At 37.8% G+C, this 16,441-nt stretch overlaps 1 protein-coding gene across 5 annotated transcripts in view; it reads left to right on the top strand.

The window, feature by feature from the left end:
- The window catches only part of COL28A1 (collagen, type XXVIII, alpha 1), a 140,647-nt gene that overhangs the window by 76,617 nt on the left and 47,589 nt on the right, over window positions 1–16,441 (top strand). For all 5 annotated transcript variants that reach the window (XR_001145085.1, XM_012720911.1, XM_012720909.1 and 2 more), the window contains exons 24-27: window positions 764–832; window positions 986–1,054; window positions 14,172–14,240; window positions 15,876–15,944. Coding sequence is in view for 4 of the 5 variants with exons in the window: in XM_012720911.1 (XP_012576365.1) it covers window positions 764–832; window positions 986–1,054; window positions 14,172–14,240; window positions 15,876–15,944 (276 nt within the window). In the remaining variant the exon portion in view is untranslated. The remainder of the gene's footprint in view (window positions 1–763; window positions 833–985; window positions 1,055–14,171; window positions 14,241–15,875; window positions 15,945–16,441) is intronic.

Raw genomic sequence — 16,441 nt, 5'->3', positions numbered from 1 at the left:
CGCCATGTGGTCACCTCCGGGGCAGACAGGAATCGAACTCATGTGGAAGCGGCTTTAGATTCTCAGTGCTATGCTTTAACCCGCTGCGCCACCAGGGAGGGCCACCACTAAAAGTTTTTGAGGCTTAAAGTTATCACTGTAAGGCAGAATTTATAATTTTTCTTATGCATCAAGATGTGAATCACAAATTCTGTGTCCTACCCATTTATTACTTGGTTTTAAAAAAATAATCTGATTTTAATTTTCATTTGGGTTAATATTCCTCATGTGATTTAGCCCTCTGAGGAAGATAATAACAGTAATGTCACATGGGTAGCATAAAATTGTCTTATTTTTTACTCAAAATTTTACTGGAAAATTTTGTACATATTCTTTTCTATTCTTCTCATGCCATGTTTATAGTTTCTTAATTTTACATTTCTCTGTGTTTCTGACACACTAAAAATTTATAATTTTTTTAAATGAAAACATTAGCAATCAGGCATTTTCTATTCTTTGCTGAGTGTGTTTCCTATAGAAACTTAATGTTTTGTCTTTTATTCCTACTGTTCATTCCACGCTTCCCAATGAATACAAATAGGTAGGAACTACAAGGAGTTAACAGCTTGCCACATATGCTAGAATTTCCTGCTAAAATTTTCAAATAATTCCTTTGGACTTGTCAAATCTGCCTTTGGCATATTTAGTTGGTATTGTGCTTAAGTATTACCAGATGTTTCACAGTTTTGTCTTCTGATATCATTTGCTGTTGGAATTTACCCAGGGTGCCCAAGGCCCACAGGGACCAGTGGGCCCGCCAGGACTCAAAGGCGATGGCTATCCTGGTGTGGCTGTAAGTGTGGACATGGCTTTTATTTAATTCCTTCTTCACTCCCTCTCTCCTTCACTCCCCCCCCCTTCCTCTTCTCTCTCAACCCTACCCCCCCAAGCCCTGCACTCAACAAGGACACTCAGAACACTTATTCTCCCTGTTCTGTCATCTCAGGGACTTCGAGGATTACCAGGACCCCCCGGACCAATGGGTTTACGTGGTGTTGGGGACACTGGAGCAAAGGTAAGATTTTAAAGTCAGGTAACATGATAGCTTCTAAAAAGCACCTTTAGGTAAGTAATTTTAGTAAAGGTGAATTTTCTATCAGATATGATAGAAGAACAGAGGTGAATAGAATTGATAATTATTTATCCTTATCTGTGGACTTCCTGGGACCCACAATGACTTACTGAATAGACTGACTTAATGGTTTTTTCTACTCCTTTCTTGGTAGCTGCTCTAACTTTCCTTTGCTGCTCTGTCCAACTTTCAAGGTCAGAATTCAGTTTGGAGCCCTCCTGTCTCTCCTAAACATGCTCTCTCCCAGGCACTCACATCGAGCCCCATGATCTTAACCATCATCCATGTATTGGTTTCCTTCCTCTGAGTGCTGGTCTCACATTTCAAGCTCCTTATCATGTATCTCCTCCTAGATTTCCTGCAGACATCTCTAACCTAACATCCAAACAGAACCTTGAGTTCCCTCCCAACAGCCTGACACGTGGCACTACCATCCACCCCTTGCTCCCTGAAGGAGCCTGAGTCATTCTTGGTTCCTCTTTCCCCTTTCCTCCCTTCACCTCTATCTCTGATCATCTTGTCAGTTACACCATTAAAATATATGTTGAGGGCCCTCCCTCGTGGTGCAACCAGTTAAAGCACAGCACTATGAAGCAACGCAGCCACTGCAGCATGAATTTGATCCCCAGCCAGGGAGATGACCCACATGGTGCAGCAGACCTCACTTGACCCACCTGCTGCTCCCCTCAGTACATCTGCCTGTTCTGCTCCCCACTCTGTCTGTGGTGAATCCTTTCACACCTCCTGCATCTCTGGCTTGTACCCCAGTTCTGTATGCATAAATAAATTATATATATATATATGTATGTATATATTGCTTTTCTAGGCTATTAAAATGAACTCTTCACTAGTCTTCCCTTTTTATATCTGCCCTGCCATTATTTAGCAGGCAAAGTATATATTTTTTAAGTCATAAATATATACCCCCTTAACACTCTGTTGGCTTCTCTTTACACTTAGAACAAGATCTAACCCCTTTCCATTGCCAACGAAGCTCTTCACAGCTCAAGCCTGCTCCCATTCCCCTCACTGCCTATTCTCAGCTCCACCGTCCCACTCTCTTTCTTTAGCCCTCAGCTCAAATCTCACTTCTTTGACCACCCATACAAAAGTTAACCATCTCCCCATCATTATCACACATCCCCTTTGTATTTTTCCATAGCATGTTTTGCTTTGCAAAATGACCTTGCTTATCTACTGCCCTGTACAGTCTACAATGTGTAAGTTCTCCTGAAGGCAGGTCTTCATCTTGTTCCCTAAATTCCTGGTGCAATAGCATGTTACTCAATAGGAACTTTATAATAATATGTTAAATGAATAGAAAATACATAATTAATAGTACCCAAAAGAGAGAATTTTGCCTTAGAAATATATCTACTCAGATTATCAAATACTTCCAGGCACTAGAGAGCTATGTTACAAGGTGTCAATGTCAACATTTCCTCTTGTGATTTGGTCTCTGCACCAGCACTGGAGAGACAACATCTTGATACTGTTTCCATACAATGGAATAGGTACTTTTTTTACCTTCTCCCTGGTTGAATGAAAGATTGGAGACCCATGGCATTAATGTTAACTAAAGGAGAGTTTGATTGCTATCTCTCTCTTGCAGGGTAATGATGAGAGAGTTCAGGGAGGGGATGTGTCTAAAAGTGCAGCAGAACAGAGACAAAACTGAGGTGCTTTTATCAGTGTTCTGACTTGGTCTAACTCAGGACTGAATCCGATCCTGTAACAATTTTTGTCAATAAACTCTACCCTGGTATCAAAGGATCATTTTTTTTTCTTTAAGGTGCATTATTCCTCAAAATGTTAAATTTTAAAAATAGACAAATTGTAATACATAAGCCTGCTGTTTTGGTCTTTGTGCAAAAAATTAGTAAGTGTTTTAGCTTGTTGAACTAGCTATTCCGTTAGTTGACGAGGTAAAAGCCTATTCCTATTTAAAAATACAGCATGAAACAAAGTGTGCTAAATATATACTGGAATGTATTTGTATTCCAGCAAAACACGATTATTAGTATTTCCACGGAGTAGGTTACTATAAATGTTTTATGTAAATATTAATACCATATAACATAATACATTGTATGTATGTGTTAAATTATGACAGTATGTTACTGATTTACACTTGGCAATAGTAATAAAAATAAATACTAAAATAGAGAACTTTCTAAGGTTTGAGCTTTGTGAATATTCCACTGTGTTGGTTTATTATTAACATGCAGATTAAAACATTTAGCAAATTATTTCATATACCATTTCCCTCTGAAACTGTTTTTATCACATACATTTTACAAGAAAATTTGAGGGAAAAAGAAAAGGTGTTCTTAAAAAAATTAGCCTGCCTGGTTTTTTTTTGTTTTTAAATAGCCAACATGTTTCCTATTAATTCTCTGTGAGGCTACCCTGGAGGCCTAGCAAAGAGCAGACATTTGCTGGCTTCTGTTCTATCTGCCAGCCTCCCCTGGGCTGCCTTTCCCTCTTCTCTGTTGCCTGTTGTTTTCCTGTGGAGGCAGAGGAAATGTGTGACCCTAGAAATCTCTAGCCTCTGAAGGGGATGTTAGGAATGTGCACTAGTCTTAGAGTTAAATAATTTGGATTATGAACTTGAAAATACAGGCAATTCAAAAATTAAATACCAGTTTTTGTTTGTTTGTTTGTTTTTTAAGATTTATTTATTTATTCATACAGAGCTGGGGTATAGGCCAGAGATGCGGATGGTGAAAGGATTCACCAGGGACAGAGTGGGGAGCAGAACAGGCAGATCAACGAAGTACACTGCTGAGGGGAGCAGCGGGAGGGTCAGGAGAGGTCTGCCATGCCACGTGGATTTCCTCCAGGGCAGGCGGGCAGGCAGGGATCGAACTCATGAGGAAGTGGCTTAATCTTCTTAGTGCAGAGCTTTAACCCGCTGCGCCGCCAGGGAGGGCCAAATACCAGTTTTTTAAAAACTCAAAATCAGGCTCTCCCTGGTGGCGCAGCAGGTTAAAGTACACCGCTGTTAAGCTAGCTGCAGCGGCTTTAACACAAGTTAAATGCCCCACGTGGCACACCAGACCTCTCCTGTCTTGCCCACTGTCCCCCTCAGCAATGTACTTTATCAGTTTGTCTGTTCTGCTCCCCACTCTGTCTCTGGTGAATCCTCTCACCCTGGCCTCTGGCCTGCATCCCAGTTTGTATGTCTAAATAAATAAATATTTAAAAAGCAAACAAACAAAAACACTCACAAAACAATACATCAGATTTAAAAAAACCAAACACAACTCAAAACCATGGGCCTCCTCACTCTGTCTCTAGTGAATCCTCTCACCCTGCACCTCTGGTCTGCACCCCAGTTCTAATATGCATTTTTAAAAAATCTTAAAAACAGAAACTGAAAACCATCTTTTGTCTTTTACAGAAGTCTTAAGGTATCTATGGATCTATGTAGCCTTTTGTTTTTGAAAAAACATTTGGAAACACCTACACAGGTGAACAGAAACTGTCAAAGAAAGGGAGATATTTCAAATGTCTAATTTCTAAATTCATGTAAACTTGTCCTGCTTTAATCAAGTGGAGATCAGACTCTCAAAAATACCAAAAGTTGTCAATAGTAGCAAAAGTATAAGACTTAAACATGTGCAAATTTCCTCTCCTCTCATTTTGAATTAAAATGGCTATGAAAATGTAAATCTGTGGGAATGTGTATATATGTATGTGCGTGCCTGGTTCTATACACAGACATATATACTTTTCACTTAAAGCCAGTGTAGTCACCTTAAAATATCAGCCTTTGGGCATTAACTCCAATGTGTTTTGAAATAAGGAAACCATTAAGACTGATGATTAATTTATGGTAAAATTTTATGATATTTAGTTAAGTTCACATGTGTTCAGCATATGATATAGACATTAGAATCAAAGCTTCTATGTTTCAAGATATAAAAAAAGTAATTCCTGATATCATGATTTTTTTTCCAAGTGGAAGAAATCCATATATCAGTGGTTTTGATACTTTTATGTACAATTACCTTGAATTTAATACAAATTTTGATGAGGGCTTCTGAGAAATTTTTAAAACCCCTGTATAAACTAGAGCTTCCACATAGATAATCAGTATGTTTTAAAATTCGCGCCTTGAGGTCCAGACCCCCAGACCCAAAATCCTGGCTCATTGCCTGCATAGGCAATCTCGCACTGCTTGCCTTTCTCTATTAGATCTCTGGAAACTAGAAGGACCCTTGGTTACTTGGGGGACAATCATGCAAGTCTCATGTCCCTTTGAGAAGTCCAGATAACTACTTGCTCCTTATTTTCACCACTGATGCATGCTTGTGCAGCAGAGGTAGCCCAAGGACCGATTCCCTGATATGTCTGGAACTGTAAGAGTTTGTTCTTGTCTTCCTGAAAAGGAATCTGAGGAGTGACTCTCCTGTGTGCCATAAAGACAGGTGCCTCCTGCCTCACACCTATCTTAGATCTTTCTGTCCCCTCCAGTCAGACAGAGAAAGCTACAGCTTTCACCAGAGCTTTGGAGTCATTGAACTTAGGCCAATCTATACTTTGAGGGGAATCTAACATGACTTTTAGGGTCCTCCGGGGACCACTTTAACCATCAAGTGTTGGAAAATATCTATAAGCAAAGCAGACTTGGTGAGTTTTGCTATTATTACAGTATATTACCCAAGTACTATTTATTATATGTTATAAAGTACCTAAATTATACATTATATGCTACCTAAGTATTGCCAGATTTTTTTAATAGCACCGTTGATTTAGACATAAGCAAATCAAGAATAAGAAATATTGAACAACTTGCCTCCTTGCAACATAAACAATGTTGATATGATACTGTGTTTATGTGTAAGAGGGAGAATATGAATATGAATGAAAGATCAAATAGATGAATAAATCAGAGCAAAAGAATGACTTGGTCTGACCCACAGATGCTCAGTGTTCAATGCAGTCTGTCTTCTAACTATCTCAGCACCACTTCATGTACAGCTGTTTTGTTTTTCTTTGCATTCTGCCTTTTCCATTGTGAAAGCTTAAATTATGTAAACATGAAAGAGAAGCACAAACCCAAACCCAAAAGAGTTAAACATTTTTCAAAACTTTTAGATGCTGGACTACTGTAAATACACACTTTATTGGACAAAAGTGGCCCATAGTCATAAATTAAAAATGCAAGCCTATGTGAAATTCCACTGTGAATCATTATTCTAAAAATGTTCCCAACATCTGAATCACCCCTCTGTTCTCTTGCAATGGCTCACATATGTGCACATCACTGACAGGCAGTGGAGGAACAGAGGAGCAATTCACACAGGGATGCATTAGGAATTTGTGGACACATCAGCAGACATGCACTGGACAAAAAACTCCATTTTCAATACTGACAGGAAGGGCAAACCTAGGAAACAGATTCAAGCAGAGTGAAGTTAAGGGTCTTTGGTTCCACACTGGAGTTGAAGAAACCTACCTATCACGTGACTGCAAATTTACTACAGGTAGGACCATCAGTCAAGAACAGGACTAACCAGTCAAGGCCATCTCAAATTTAAATGCCATTTGATCGATGATCAAAGGTCACATTGAAAACTTGAGAAACTTGATGAGGTGACTTTTCAAGGTCACCAATTCAGGTTGATGTCTAACTGGTAAAATCAGAGTCATATTTCAATTTATCTCATGACTTTTAATATTGGTTTTCTCTCTCCTTGTTGTTTTCCTAACTCTGCACTTGTCTGCCCAGGAGAACATAATACTTTCCCATTAGTCCTGGAGAACACACTAAACCATCTTAACATTCGCCCACCCACATCACCATCAGCACATTTTTATTTTTAATCATGTTGATTGGAGGAGCTTCACCCTAGTGGAAAATTAACTTGAATCTCAGCATGATCAAGTCTCCTCTTCTCCCTGTTGTCAAAGGCAGTAGCAATGTTTCTATTTTCAAGGTTTCTAGTTCAGTTTAATAAGAAATGAGATTTCTGGCACAGGTGAATTTTTGGCTCATGTCTGATGGGTTGATTGTGAGAAATGAAAGAAATAATCGATAGAAAATCACCCTAATTCTTAAAACAAGTTTTTAAATTATCATGAATCTGAGAAACTCTAGGGGAATATTAAAATTCTAGGAGAGAAGCTGATATAAAAAATGAAGTTATTTTAAATATTTGAAATTAAAATTTGGGCTATATGCTAAAGAAAGTGTTATAGTGACTTAAGTACTTGTTTTCTAGCATTTAAAAAGTTATTACCTTACTCTTCCCCATCATTACACTGCCTCCCTATTTATATAAAAGGGAATCAGGGAGAAGGGATTGAGAGATATGACAATAGTCAGTCAATAATGAATATATATTATCAATATCTGGTTTGTCTGTCAATAAGCTTAGAAGGATTCTAAAATTTCCTTTTGCATTCTGACAACCATGAGTGACGTATTAAAGAGTTACTAAAGCATTATATATGTTCATGACACTTGTGTTTGGTAGCTAGGGCCTAAGTAGCTTAGTTATAGTTATAAACCATAAAAGAACTTTAAGTATCTGCTAATCATCATTTGTCTTATATCTTATTTTAAAACTCACTCATTCTTTGCTTTTATCATTTAGTAGAATCTTAAGGAGTACCACTGCTTGAAAAATTCTTAAGGGATTAATTCATGTCACAGTGAATTCAACTTGCTTGTTATTTTTCCCAAAGTAGAAAAGCACGGTATCACTTTCAGAATAACTATAACTTGCTTCCAAGGTCCTCTCAAAGGGTAACAGGGACTTAATTGGCATAAAGGAAGAAATAATGACTAAAGATTTGTTAATATGCGTGGGGAGAGAAGGGAATAATCTAATGGGTTGTTTTGTCTCTATGAGCACTATATGCTTACATACTATACTGAAATAAAATACAGAATAAATGTTACAGATTCTTCCTTACCATTGCTTTACTTGAAACCTTTGCCACTCATCAGCCCCAGACTTCAGCAAGTCATTTAATTTCTTAAATGAGGAGACTTAGCCTCCTCATCTGTAACTTGGCACAATTAATGCAATAATAACCACAGAACATTTTGTGAATTCTAGCATATTAAAGCATTTAGTAGTAGTAGTAGTTGCAGTCATAGCATGCACTACTCTGGCAAATAAAGTACACTGACTTATGAGAAAAAGAGAGTAAGGATTTGTGTACATAAAAGAGCTGGAATAAGATGAATTTAAACATTGGGGTAAACCACAAGATGAAGAATGGCAATGGAAGAAAAGTTGAAAGGAAAACATTAGACAACTTTGTATTGATAGATACTGTCTGGGCCTCTGAGGAATATTACACGCAGGAAATTTTCTCCTGGCTACAGTGTGATTGACTTAATGTTAGAAAAGAATTCTCACAGACACCTAGCTGAGAACTCTGTCTTGAATGGCATCCTTAGGTTTGAAATGCTTCTAGCTACATGGTTTTGGCAAAGTAAGTATCCTCTCTAGGCTCAGTTTACTTATCTGTAAAGTGGAGTAAGTTGATATTGATAGGATCAGCTAATGAATGAAAAGTGCCTGCCACAAAATAAATGTTAAACATTAACTACATTATAATTATATTTGCTTTTAATAGTAACCAAAAGAAAGGAAATGAATACATATGATAGTGTGTTGCTCTCTTTTTCTTTCTTTCATAAAAATGGAAGTTTCAATGAATAATCACCAGGACCATCATAAGATTATACATGACATTAAATGAATTGAAATTAACCACTCTGCAAGATTAGGGTTTAGGTCAAATCCTCACTGAATCATGGAAGTTCACACATACAAGTAATGCACATAATCCTAAACTCGGCTATATCTTATGAAAATGAAAGGAGCTTATCCCATCTAGATTTCTTTTGTGGGCCAAAAAAGAAGCTTTAGGCTGTCTGAACAGTTACATAATATTTTTTGAGGCAGTGGGAAGGGAGTAATAGGATTTAGGCTGTGGTGTTATGGAATTGATGGATGGTAGTTGCCAGTGGCAACTCTAGAATATGCTTTCAGGTCTATTCATGATCTCCTGATGCAAGAGCTCCCTCTACAGGCTTCAACAATCTTCAGCTCCTGCCTGGGAGGCTAAGTTGGGCTACAAGACCTTGTTGTGATGCCTTTCATTTATTGAGTGTCCTCTATCAAGGTTCAGTAAAACTGTGCATATGAAAATAACATAGGATCACTGAGCTGAACTGAGGCATTACCAGTATTAACAGTGACAAAGTGAGGCTTCTTGATGCATTTGCCTGATATGTGGCTTAGTATTATTGGCACAGGCCCATGGAACAAGACACATACTTTCTCAAGACCCCACCATAGTGGAGAGACACTGTCTTTATAGATTCTCACAGCTCATTGAGGTCCTAGAACTCCCATTTATTGAAAAGTATACACACACACACATACACATACAGAATTTCCTGTGTATGTGTATCCCTCTAGGAACAAACCTAATTTCACGTTATAGACCAATTTAAACATCAGCAAGACATTTAATTGAGATTATTTTAAGCTAAGGCCTTATTAGAGTCATACAGTCATATCAGATTCTATTCAGATCGGTTTACTAGATAAAACATAGCTACATGTTAACAACTACATGAAAAAAGATGGCCAACTTGTTCTAAGTAAACCTTACAGTATCACAGATGACCCGCGTATCCTCAAAAGAACTCACTGGCTAAGGTTCAAGGGTAGAAAGGACAATAAGGTGACCACAGGGTGCATTTCACTTTTAGTCACTCCTAAAAAGTGAGGATTAGGGGGAACAGAATAAGACAAAATATGAAGGAGAAAAGAATACCATGCAAAATTTTAACAACGCAGACCTAAAGTACACATTCATTTCAATTTTTCCCACTTGTGTGTGTGTGCTTGTGTGTGTGCATGTGTGTATGACTAATACTATTTGAGAAGTATTTAAATAAAATCATCAATAAGAAAAATATCATTAAATAGTGTCAAATTCTTTGTTAAAATAAATATTAGTTGATAAAGATTTTCAATCTGCCTTCTTTCCAAGTCCTTAAAAAATTATGTGGCATTTGGTACATAAAACACCATAATGTTCTATTAAAAATGATGCTGAAACTACCTATATCCTCTTTCCCTTTGACCACCTTTTTCTTTAACCACCTATTTTAAAATTTCCCATTATCTTCCTTGTTATGAGTGAACATTACAGCAACCTTTCCTTACCCTCATCGGTGATATTTTTGTTGAGTTAAATTAAAAAAATACATTATTGGCCCTCCCTGGTGGCGCAGCGGGTTAAAGCACAGCACTGAGAATCTAAAGCCGCTTCCGCATGAGTTCGATTCCCGCCTGCCCGGGAGGTGACCACATGGCGTGGCAGACCTCTTCTGACCCGCCCGCTGCTCCCCTCAGCAGTGTGCTTCGTAGATCTGCCTGTTCTGCTCCCCGCTCTGTCTCTGGTGAAGCCTCTCACCGCCCCTGAGCATCTGGCCTGTACCCCAGTTCTGTATGCACAAATAAATATTTTTTTTAAAAAAATACATTATTAAGAACATCTTATAATGAGAATTATTAGGAGGACTAGAAAAGGAACTGTACTCTATGCTTCCTCACAATGATCAGCATGTGGGCAATCCTGTTTTATCTGTATCCAGGTCTCACCCCCTACCCCATCTTCCCACAATGCATTATTCTAAAGCAAATTTCAGGTACTGTTAACAAAGTTTGTTGTTGTTTTTAAGATTTATTTATTTATACATACAGAACAGGGGTATAGGCTAGAGGTACAGGGACAGTGAGAGGATTGATCAGAGACAGAGTGGGGAGCAGAAGGCAGATTTACACTGCTGAGGGGAGCAGTGGGCAACGCTGGAGAGGTCTGCTGCATCATGTGGATCATCTCTGGGGCCTGGATTGAACTTGCATTGAAGCAGCTGTGACCAGCTTGCAGCATCGCTTTAACCAGCTGCACCACTAGGGAGGGCCTAGGTCACATAAAGTTTTAACATTTGTCTGTTGAATACAGGTTCCCCATGCCCCAAAGCAGAATGCTCCTTTGGTACAATTTGCTAGATTATTTTGGGATTCTGGGAATTTTATTACCATTGATTTATAGAAAAAAAAAATTGAGCATTCCCAGATGTCTGGACAAAGAACAGAATTATTTTTGATAAAACATTTAGTGATTCAAGATAAAATCTTTTTAACTGTGTTCACCTATGTTTTGGTTTGTTAGAAAGTATAAAAATATAGCTAGTATATGAAATCAGCCTGCTATCATGGAGAATCTCACTTAGAAGTACTTCAAAGGTACTTTGCATAAAATACAGGACATTCAAGATTTTTTTTTAACCTGGAAATCTTGATGATCATTTAAGCTGGCAGAAACTTGGGGCTGCTCAGAGTTGGGAGTAAGAGGAGAGAGGTATTAAAACAATAATTGCACCTGTACCTTTAAAAGCAGCTAAGTGCTAAGAGGAAGCAAGAGGGACAGGAGATTAGAGCCATAAAAGTGGCCTGAAGCAAAAGGAAATAAGAAATTATGAAAATAGAGACTATGAAAATTAAATCAGTAATAAATTTAGTTTAAAATGAGTTGTCCCCATTCTTTTGAGATCGCGATCTTTGCAGAGGTATTTTAGGGTTTGTCAGTAAAAAGTAATGTCAATCAAAGGATGGGCTATTTTTCTAGGTAAACATTTAATAATTTCTTATAATCCTTAACTTTGGCAAGAAAGCTATATTATTCAGCTCCTACAAGGACAGAGACAAGACAAAATGTAGGGTAAAGAAATTGGGGGTTCCACGTTCAAAGTTTTTCTGATTCCTTTCATTTTTTCCCCTTATCATTTTATTGAGGTATATTGTTTATATCAGAGAATTCACCCAATAAATGATGATTTTTAGCAAACTTGTGAAGTTGTTTAGCAATCACCACAAATTAGTTTTAGGACACTTTCATTTCTCCACCTCCATCTCCATTGAAATCCACTATACCCATTTCTAGTGAAATCATTACCCTATCTCCAGTTCTTGTCCCAACCACTGAAATACATTTGTCTCTGTTGGGAGTGACCAAAGATTTACTGACAAGGACTGAATTAGGGCAGTAAAGAATTGGGCCTTGCATCCAAGCTTGATAAAGTGGTAGTAAACTGACCTTGAGATCCTGGATGGGACTAGCTGAAGGTGACAGCAAACTGGGCCTCACATCAAGGACACAACCATGAGTCACCCCCTTTGGAATCTGAATTTAGAATTTATATAAGAGACCCTTCCAGGGCCCTCCCTGGTGGCGCAGCGGGTTAAAGCACAGCACTAAGAAGCTTAAGCCAATTCCACATGAGTTCAATCCCCGCCTGCTCCGGAGGAGATCCACATGGCGTGGCAGACCTCTCCTGACCCACCTGCTGCTCCCCTCAGCAGTGTACTTCATCCATCTGCCTGTTCTGCTCCCCACTCTGTTCCTGGTGAATCCTCTCACCCTCCGCATCTCTGGCCTGTACCCCAGCTCTGTATGAATAAATAAATAAATCTTTAAAAAAAAAAAAAAAAGACCCTTCTCCCCTATAGAGCTGGCAGTAGCTGTGAACCCCACCCTAGGGGCTCCGTCTCAGCTGCTGTCCCAGAGCAATAAACTGCTTGCTCAGCCTTTCTGCCTCCCACCTTCCTTTCTTGCTGCCACTCACAGATGTTGGGATAAAACAGTCTCTATTAAATTTATCTTTTCCGCACATTTCATACAAATGGAATCATGTAATATATGGTCTCTATATATCTGGGCTGTTTCATTGAAAATAATGTTTTGGAGGTTTGTTCATATAGTCTATAGTTTGCTCCTTTTCATTGCTGAATACAGCACATTTTGTCTATCCATTGATGAGTTGATGACTATTGAAGGTGTTTCCAGTTTGGGACTGTTATGAGCAATGCTCAAAGAGTATTCATATGTAAGTCTTTTTTGTGACCATATGTTTGCATTTTCCTGGGGTGTATAGCTAAGATTTAAATTACTAGGTCATATGGTAAATTTATCTTCACCTTTTCAAGAAGCAGCAAAACAAATGTGGTTGTACCAAAAACATATATAGGTTCCTGTTTCTCCACATCTTCCTAGCCTTGCTTCTTAGCTGCACCCCCTTGGGCAAACTTTAGTTTCCTCTTTAAAAAAGTGGCTGAAGTGGGAATTAACACTTAACAAATGTGTATTTTACGTTAGACATTGTGGTAGGAATGAACCTCATGTTCTTTGTCTCACTTTATTGTATCCCCATGAATTGTAGGTATAAATCTGATGGAGTTACTGAAGTTTAGAGGAGTTAGATAAATTAGTCATATTCTAATACATTAGAACACTACATTATTTCAAATAACACAGATAAACATGCCCAGCATAATGTTGGGTATACAGAAGGTGGCTAGTGAAGAGGCTTTCATTCACTGCTTCTTCCCATTAGTCACTTTTCAAATAGGTTTGACCTTAGATGTCATTTCTTTTCTGTTGATAGTAGCCTGTTAAAAAAACTGTCTCACTGTGGACAAACTGAAAGCCCTTGTAGAATTTACCCTGCAGTCACAACTGCCTCCTGGCAGAGTCTGAGAGCCCTGCTAACCCACATAGCATAATCTTTGTACAAAAAATAAATGAATAAATAAACAAACTAGTTCTGGTTGGGACTGCATCTTTTAATGGTTGATTTTTTATGTCTCTTTTTTATTCCTCTATTCACAACAGCAGCAATTACTTCTCCAAATTTGGAAGGAGAGTATAGTACAAGGTCACCAAGAAGTTAATTGACTTGATTCCATTGAAATGGACCTGTATCAGATGACTTAAAGATTGTATAGCAGGCAATAGGAAAAAAAAAAAAAAAAAGGAAACGAAGATAAGACATAGTATCAAGGGTAGGAAAGTGAAGTGCAAGAAAAGGGCTCAACTAATCTTCATTAAATTCAAGGGTTTTCGATTTTTTAGAAGTATTTTTAAAGTATAATCTAATATGATGCCTTCTAAAACTTAAAGTTTGCTGGTGGTTTGTTTAACCATTATTATCTTGTCATTTGTTATCCTGTTTCAGGGAGAGCCTGGTGTAAGAGGCCCTCCAGGCCCCTCTGGGCCTCGGGGCATAGGAACCCAGGGACCAAAGGTGAGTTCTCAGGTTGGTTCTTTGCATGAAAATCAAGTGCTATCATTGAGGACAAATTGAACCTTAACTTCATAGGCAGTGTTGCTAGACAAATAGTCCTTTACTTTGTTCAAAAAGGTGAAGCAGTGAGCAGATTCATAGGGAAAACAGGTTTCAATAAGTCACCCACACAAATTCAGTATTCAAATACTTGTATTTTATGCTCAGAATGCAGAGAAATTAATTAGAACCTCACTATCAGAGAGGGAAGAGGAAAATCTTGAGTCAAAGATTTTACTGAGGTTCCCAGACTAACAAAGATTATAGTTTAGCCTTTTTGTTTTCTCCCTCAAATCGCTACATTATGTAAAAGGCAATTTCTTAAACTTATATATTACTTTGTATGGATATTAGTAGTTGTTATCACAATAGGATAACAGCTACTAATATCCATACAAAAATAGTCCCTCTTTATTATTACTTTATTTTCATAATGCTCAATCATAAAAAAAATTTTTTTTCTATATTGGAAAGAAAAATACTAATTTATTCAATTACAAATTAATAAGCATTTCTAAAAGCTGTTTTTTCTTCTTTGTTTACTTTTTATTTAAATTTTTTTCTGCAATGCTCAATATGAAAATTCCTTTTTCATATTGGAAAGAAAGGGCTAACTAACTTATTCAATCACTTATCTTAATGCTAATTTCTAAATGCTAATTGTATGAAATGTGAATTTGAGAATTTCTGGGATGAACTAATATGAAAAAAAGCTAAAGAAATCTCTTTATTGTGGGACTTCTTAAAGACTTTAATATACTAATGTTCCCAAGGGATCTCCCAGGAGAGGCATATACTGTGGTAAAGAACATTTTCCAATCTTATCTGACTACAGAAGTTGCTCCTCAAAAAAGTGGAATCAGCTTATGATGTAAAGAATATATATTGGGGAAGGATGTACTTATTACTTCACATTTTTTTTTTTTGAAAACTTAAAACATAGCCAAATCAATATTCATTGACTTTAAATAAACTCCATATTAAGATGGAGCAATGTTTAAAGTTACAAAGAATCATGTGCAAGTACTCTTTACACCTCTGGTGTTTTAAGGTGTAGTGGGAGGGCCCCTAGAGAAGCATAAGCAAGCAGTTGAGTCTCCCAAACCAACACTGGCATTGAGACCAAGCACCTCTGCTTTACCTCTTTATTTACTTATTTTTCTAGAATATCATGCTTTTAAAAAATATATATATTTATTTATGCATACAGAACTGGGGTATAGGCCAGAGGTGCAGGAGTCGTGAGAGGATTCACCAGAGACAGAGTAGGGGACAGAACAGGACGACTGATGACTGCTGAGGGGAGCAGAGGGCAGGTCAGGAGAGGTCTGCTGTGCCATGTGGGTCACCTCCCTGGCTGAGGATAGAACTAATGCTGAAGTGGCTGTGGCTAGCTTCATAGTGCAGCACAGATCATATGTAAGATTTTCAAGGGATTCTTGAAATTAGAATTAAAATGTTTGGAAAACCATTGCTTTATATAAAATGTTATATAGCTTGTGGGCAACATGACTAAAAGCAAAAATGAAGCTGAGAGCAATACTACATTTTTTCTTCCTCAAGCTTCTGTTTTCATTTCTCTCCATCTTCCAACAGGGTGATATTGGGCAGAAAGGATTGCCTGGTCCCCCAGGCCCCCCTGGATATGGATTGCAAGGAATTAAAGTAAGTGAACCTGACAGTCATCTCTCAGTTCACTATGGCAATGGGAAGAGAGATTGTAGATGACAGAAAGATGATTATGGAATGGATTTAATTCCTTAATCAAAGCTTGCTAGTTATGTAAATAGTAGTTATCTACTATTTAGAGACATCATCCAAGGGTATAAAAATGGTGTAAGTATATTAGTTTCAAGAACACTAAATGTTACATAAGTTTCTTGGTGAAGTTTCTTGGTAATGGTTACAGAGATTTATTGTTCTTGTTAATTTCTGAACTGAATGCATGTATGCCCAGATACATGCTCTCTTGCTCATCTTCACTTTCCTCACCCTGTATCTCCTCTTTGCAATTAATAGCTGCCAATCTTCAAGGCTCACAGTGGAATAGCTGGGATACTGCCTGATGAACTCAAGTCTCATGATGATCAAATCTCAGTTTTTTTTTTTTTTAAAGATGTATTTATTTGTACATACAGAACTGGGGTACAGGCCAGAGGCTC

Source organism: Condylura cristata, unplaced genomic scaffold (assembly GCF_000260355.1).
Source record: "Condylura cristata isolate star-nosed mole 26May11 unplaced genomic scaffold, ConCri1.0 scaffold00005, whole genome shotgun sequence".
Classification (NCBI taxonomy): Eukaryota; Metazoa; Chordata; class Mammalia; order Eulipotyphla; family Talpidae; genus Condylura; species Condylura cristata.
Note: the sequence above shows the minus strand (reverse complement) of the source record. Positions and strands in the feature narration are given on the sequence as shown.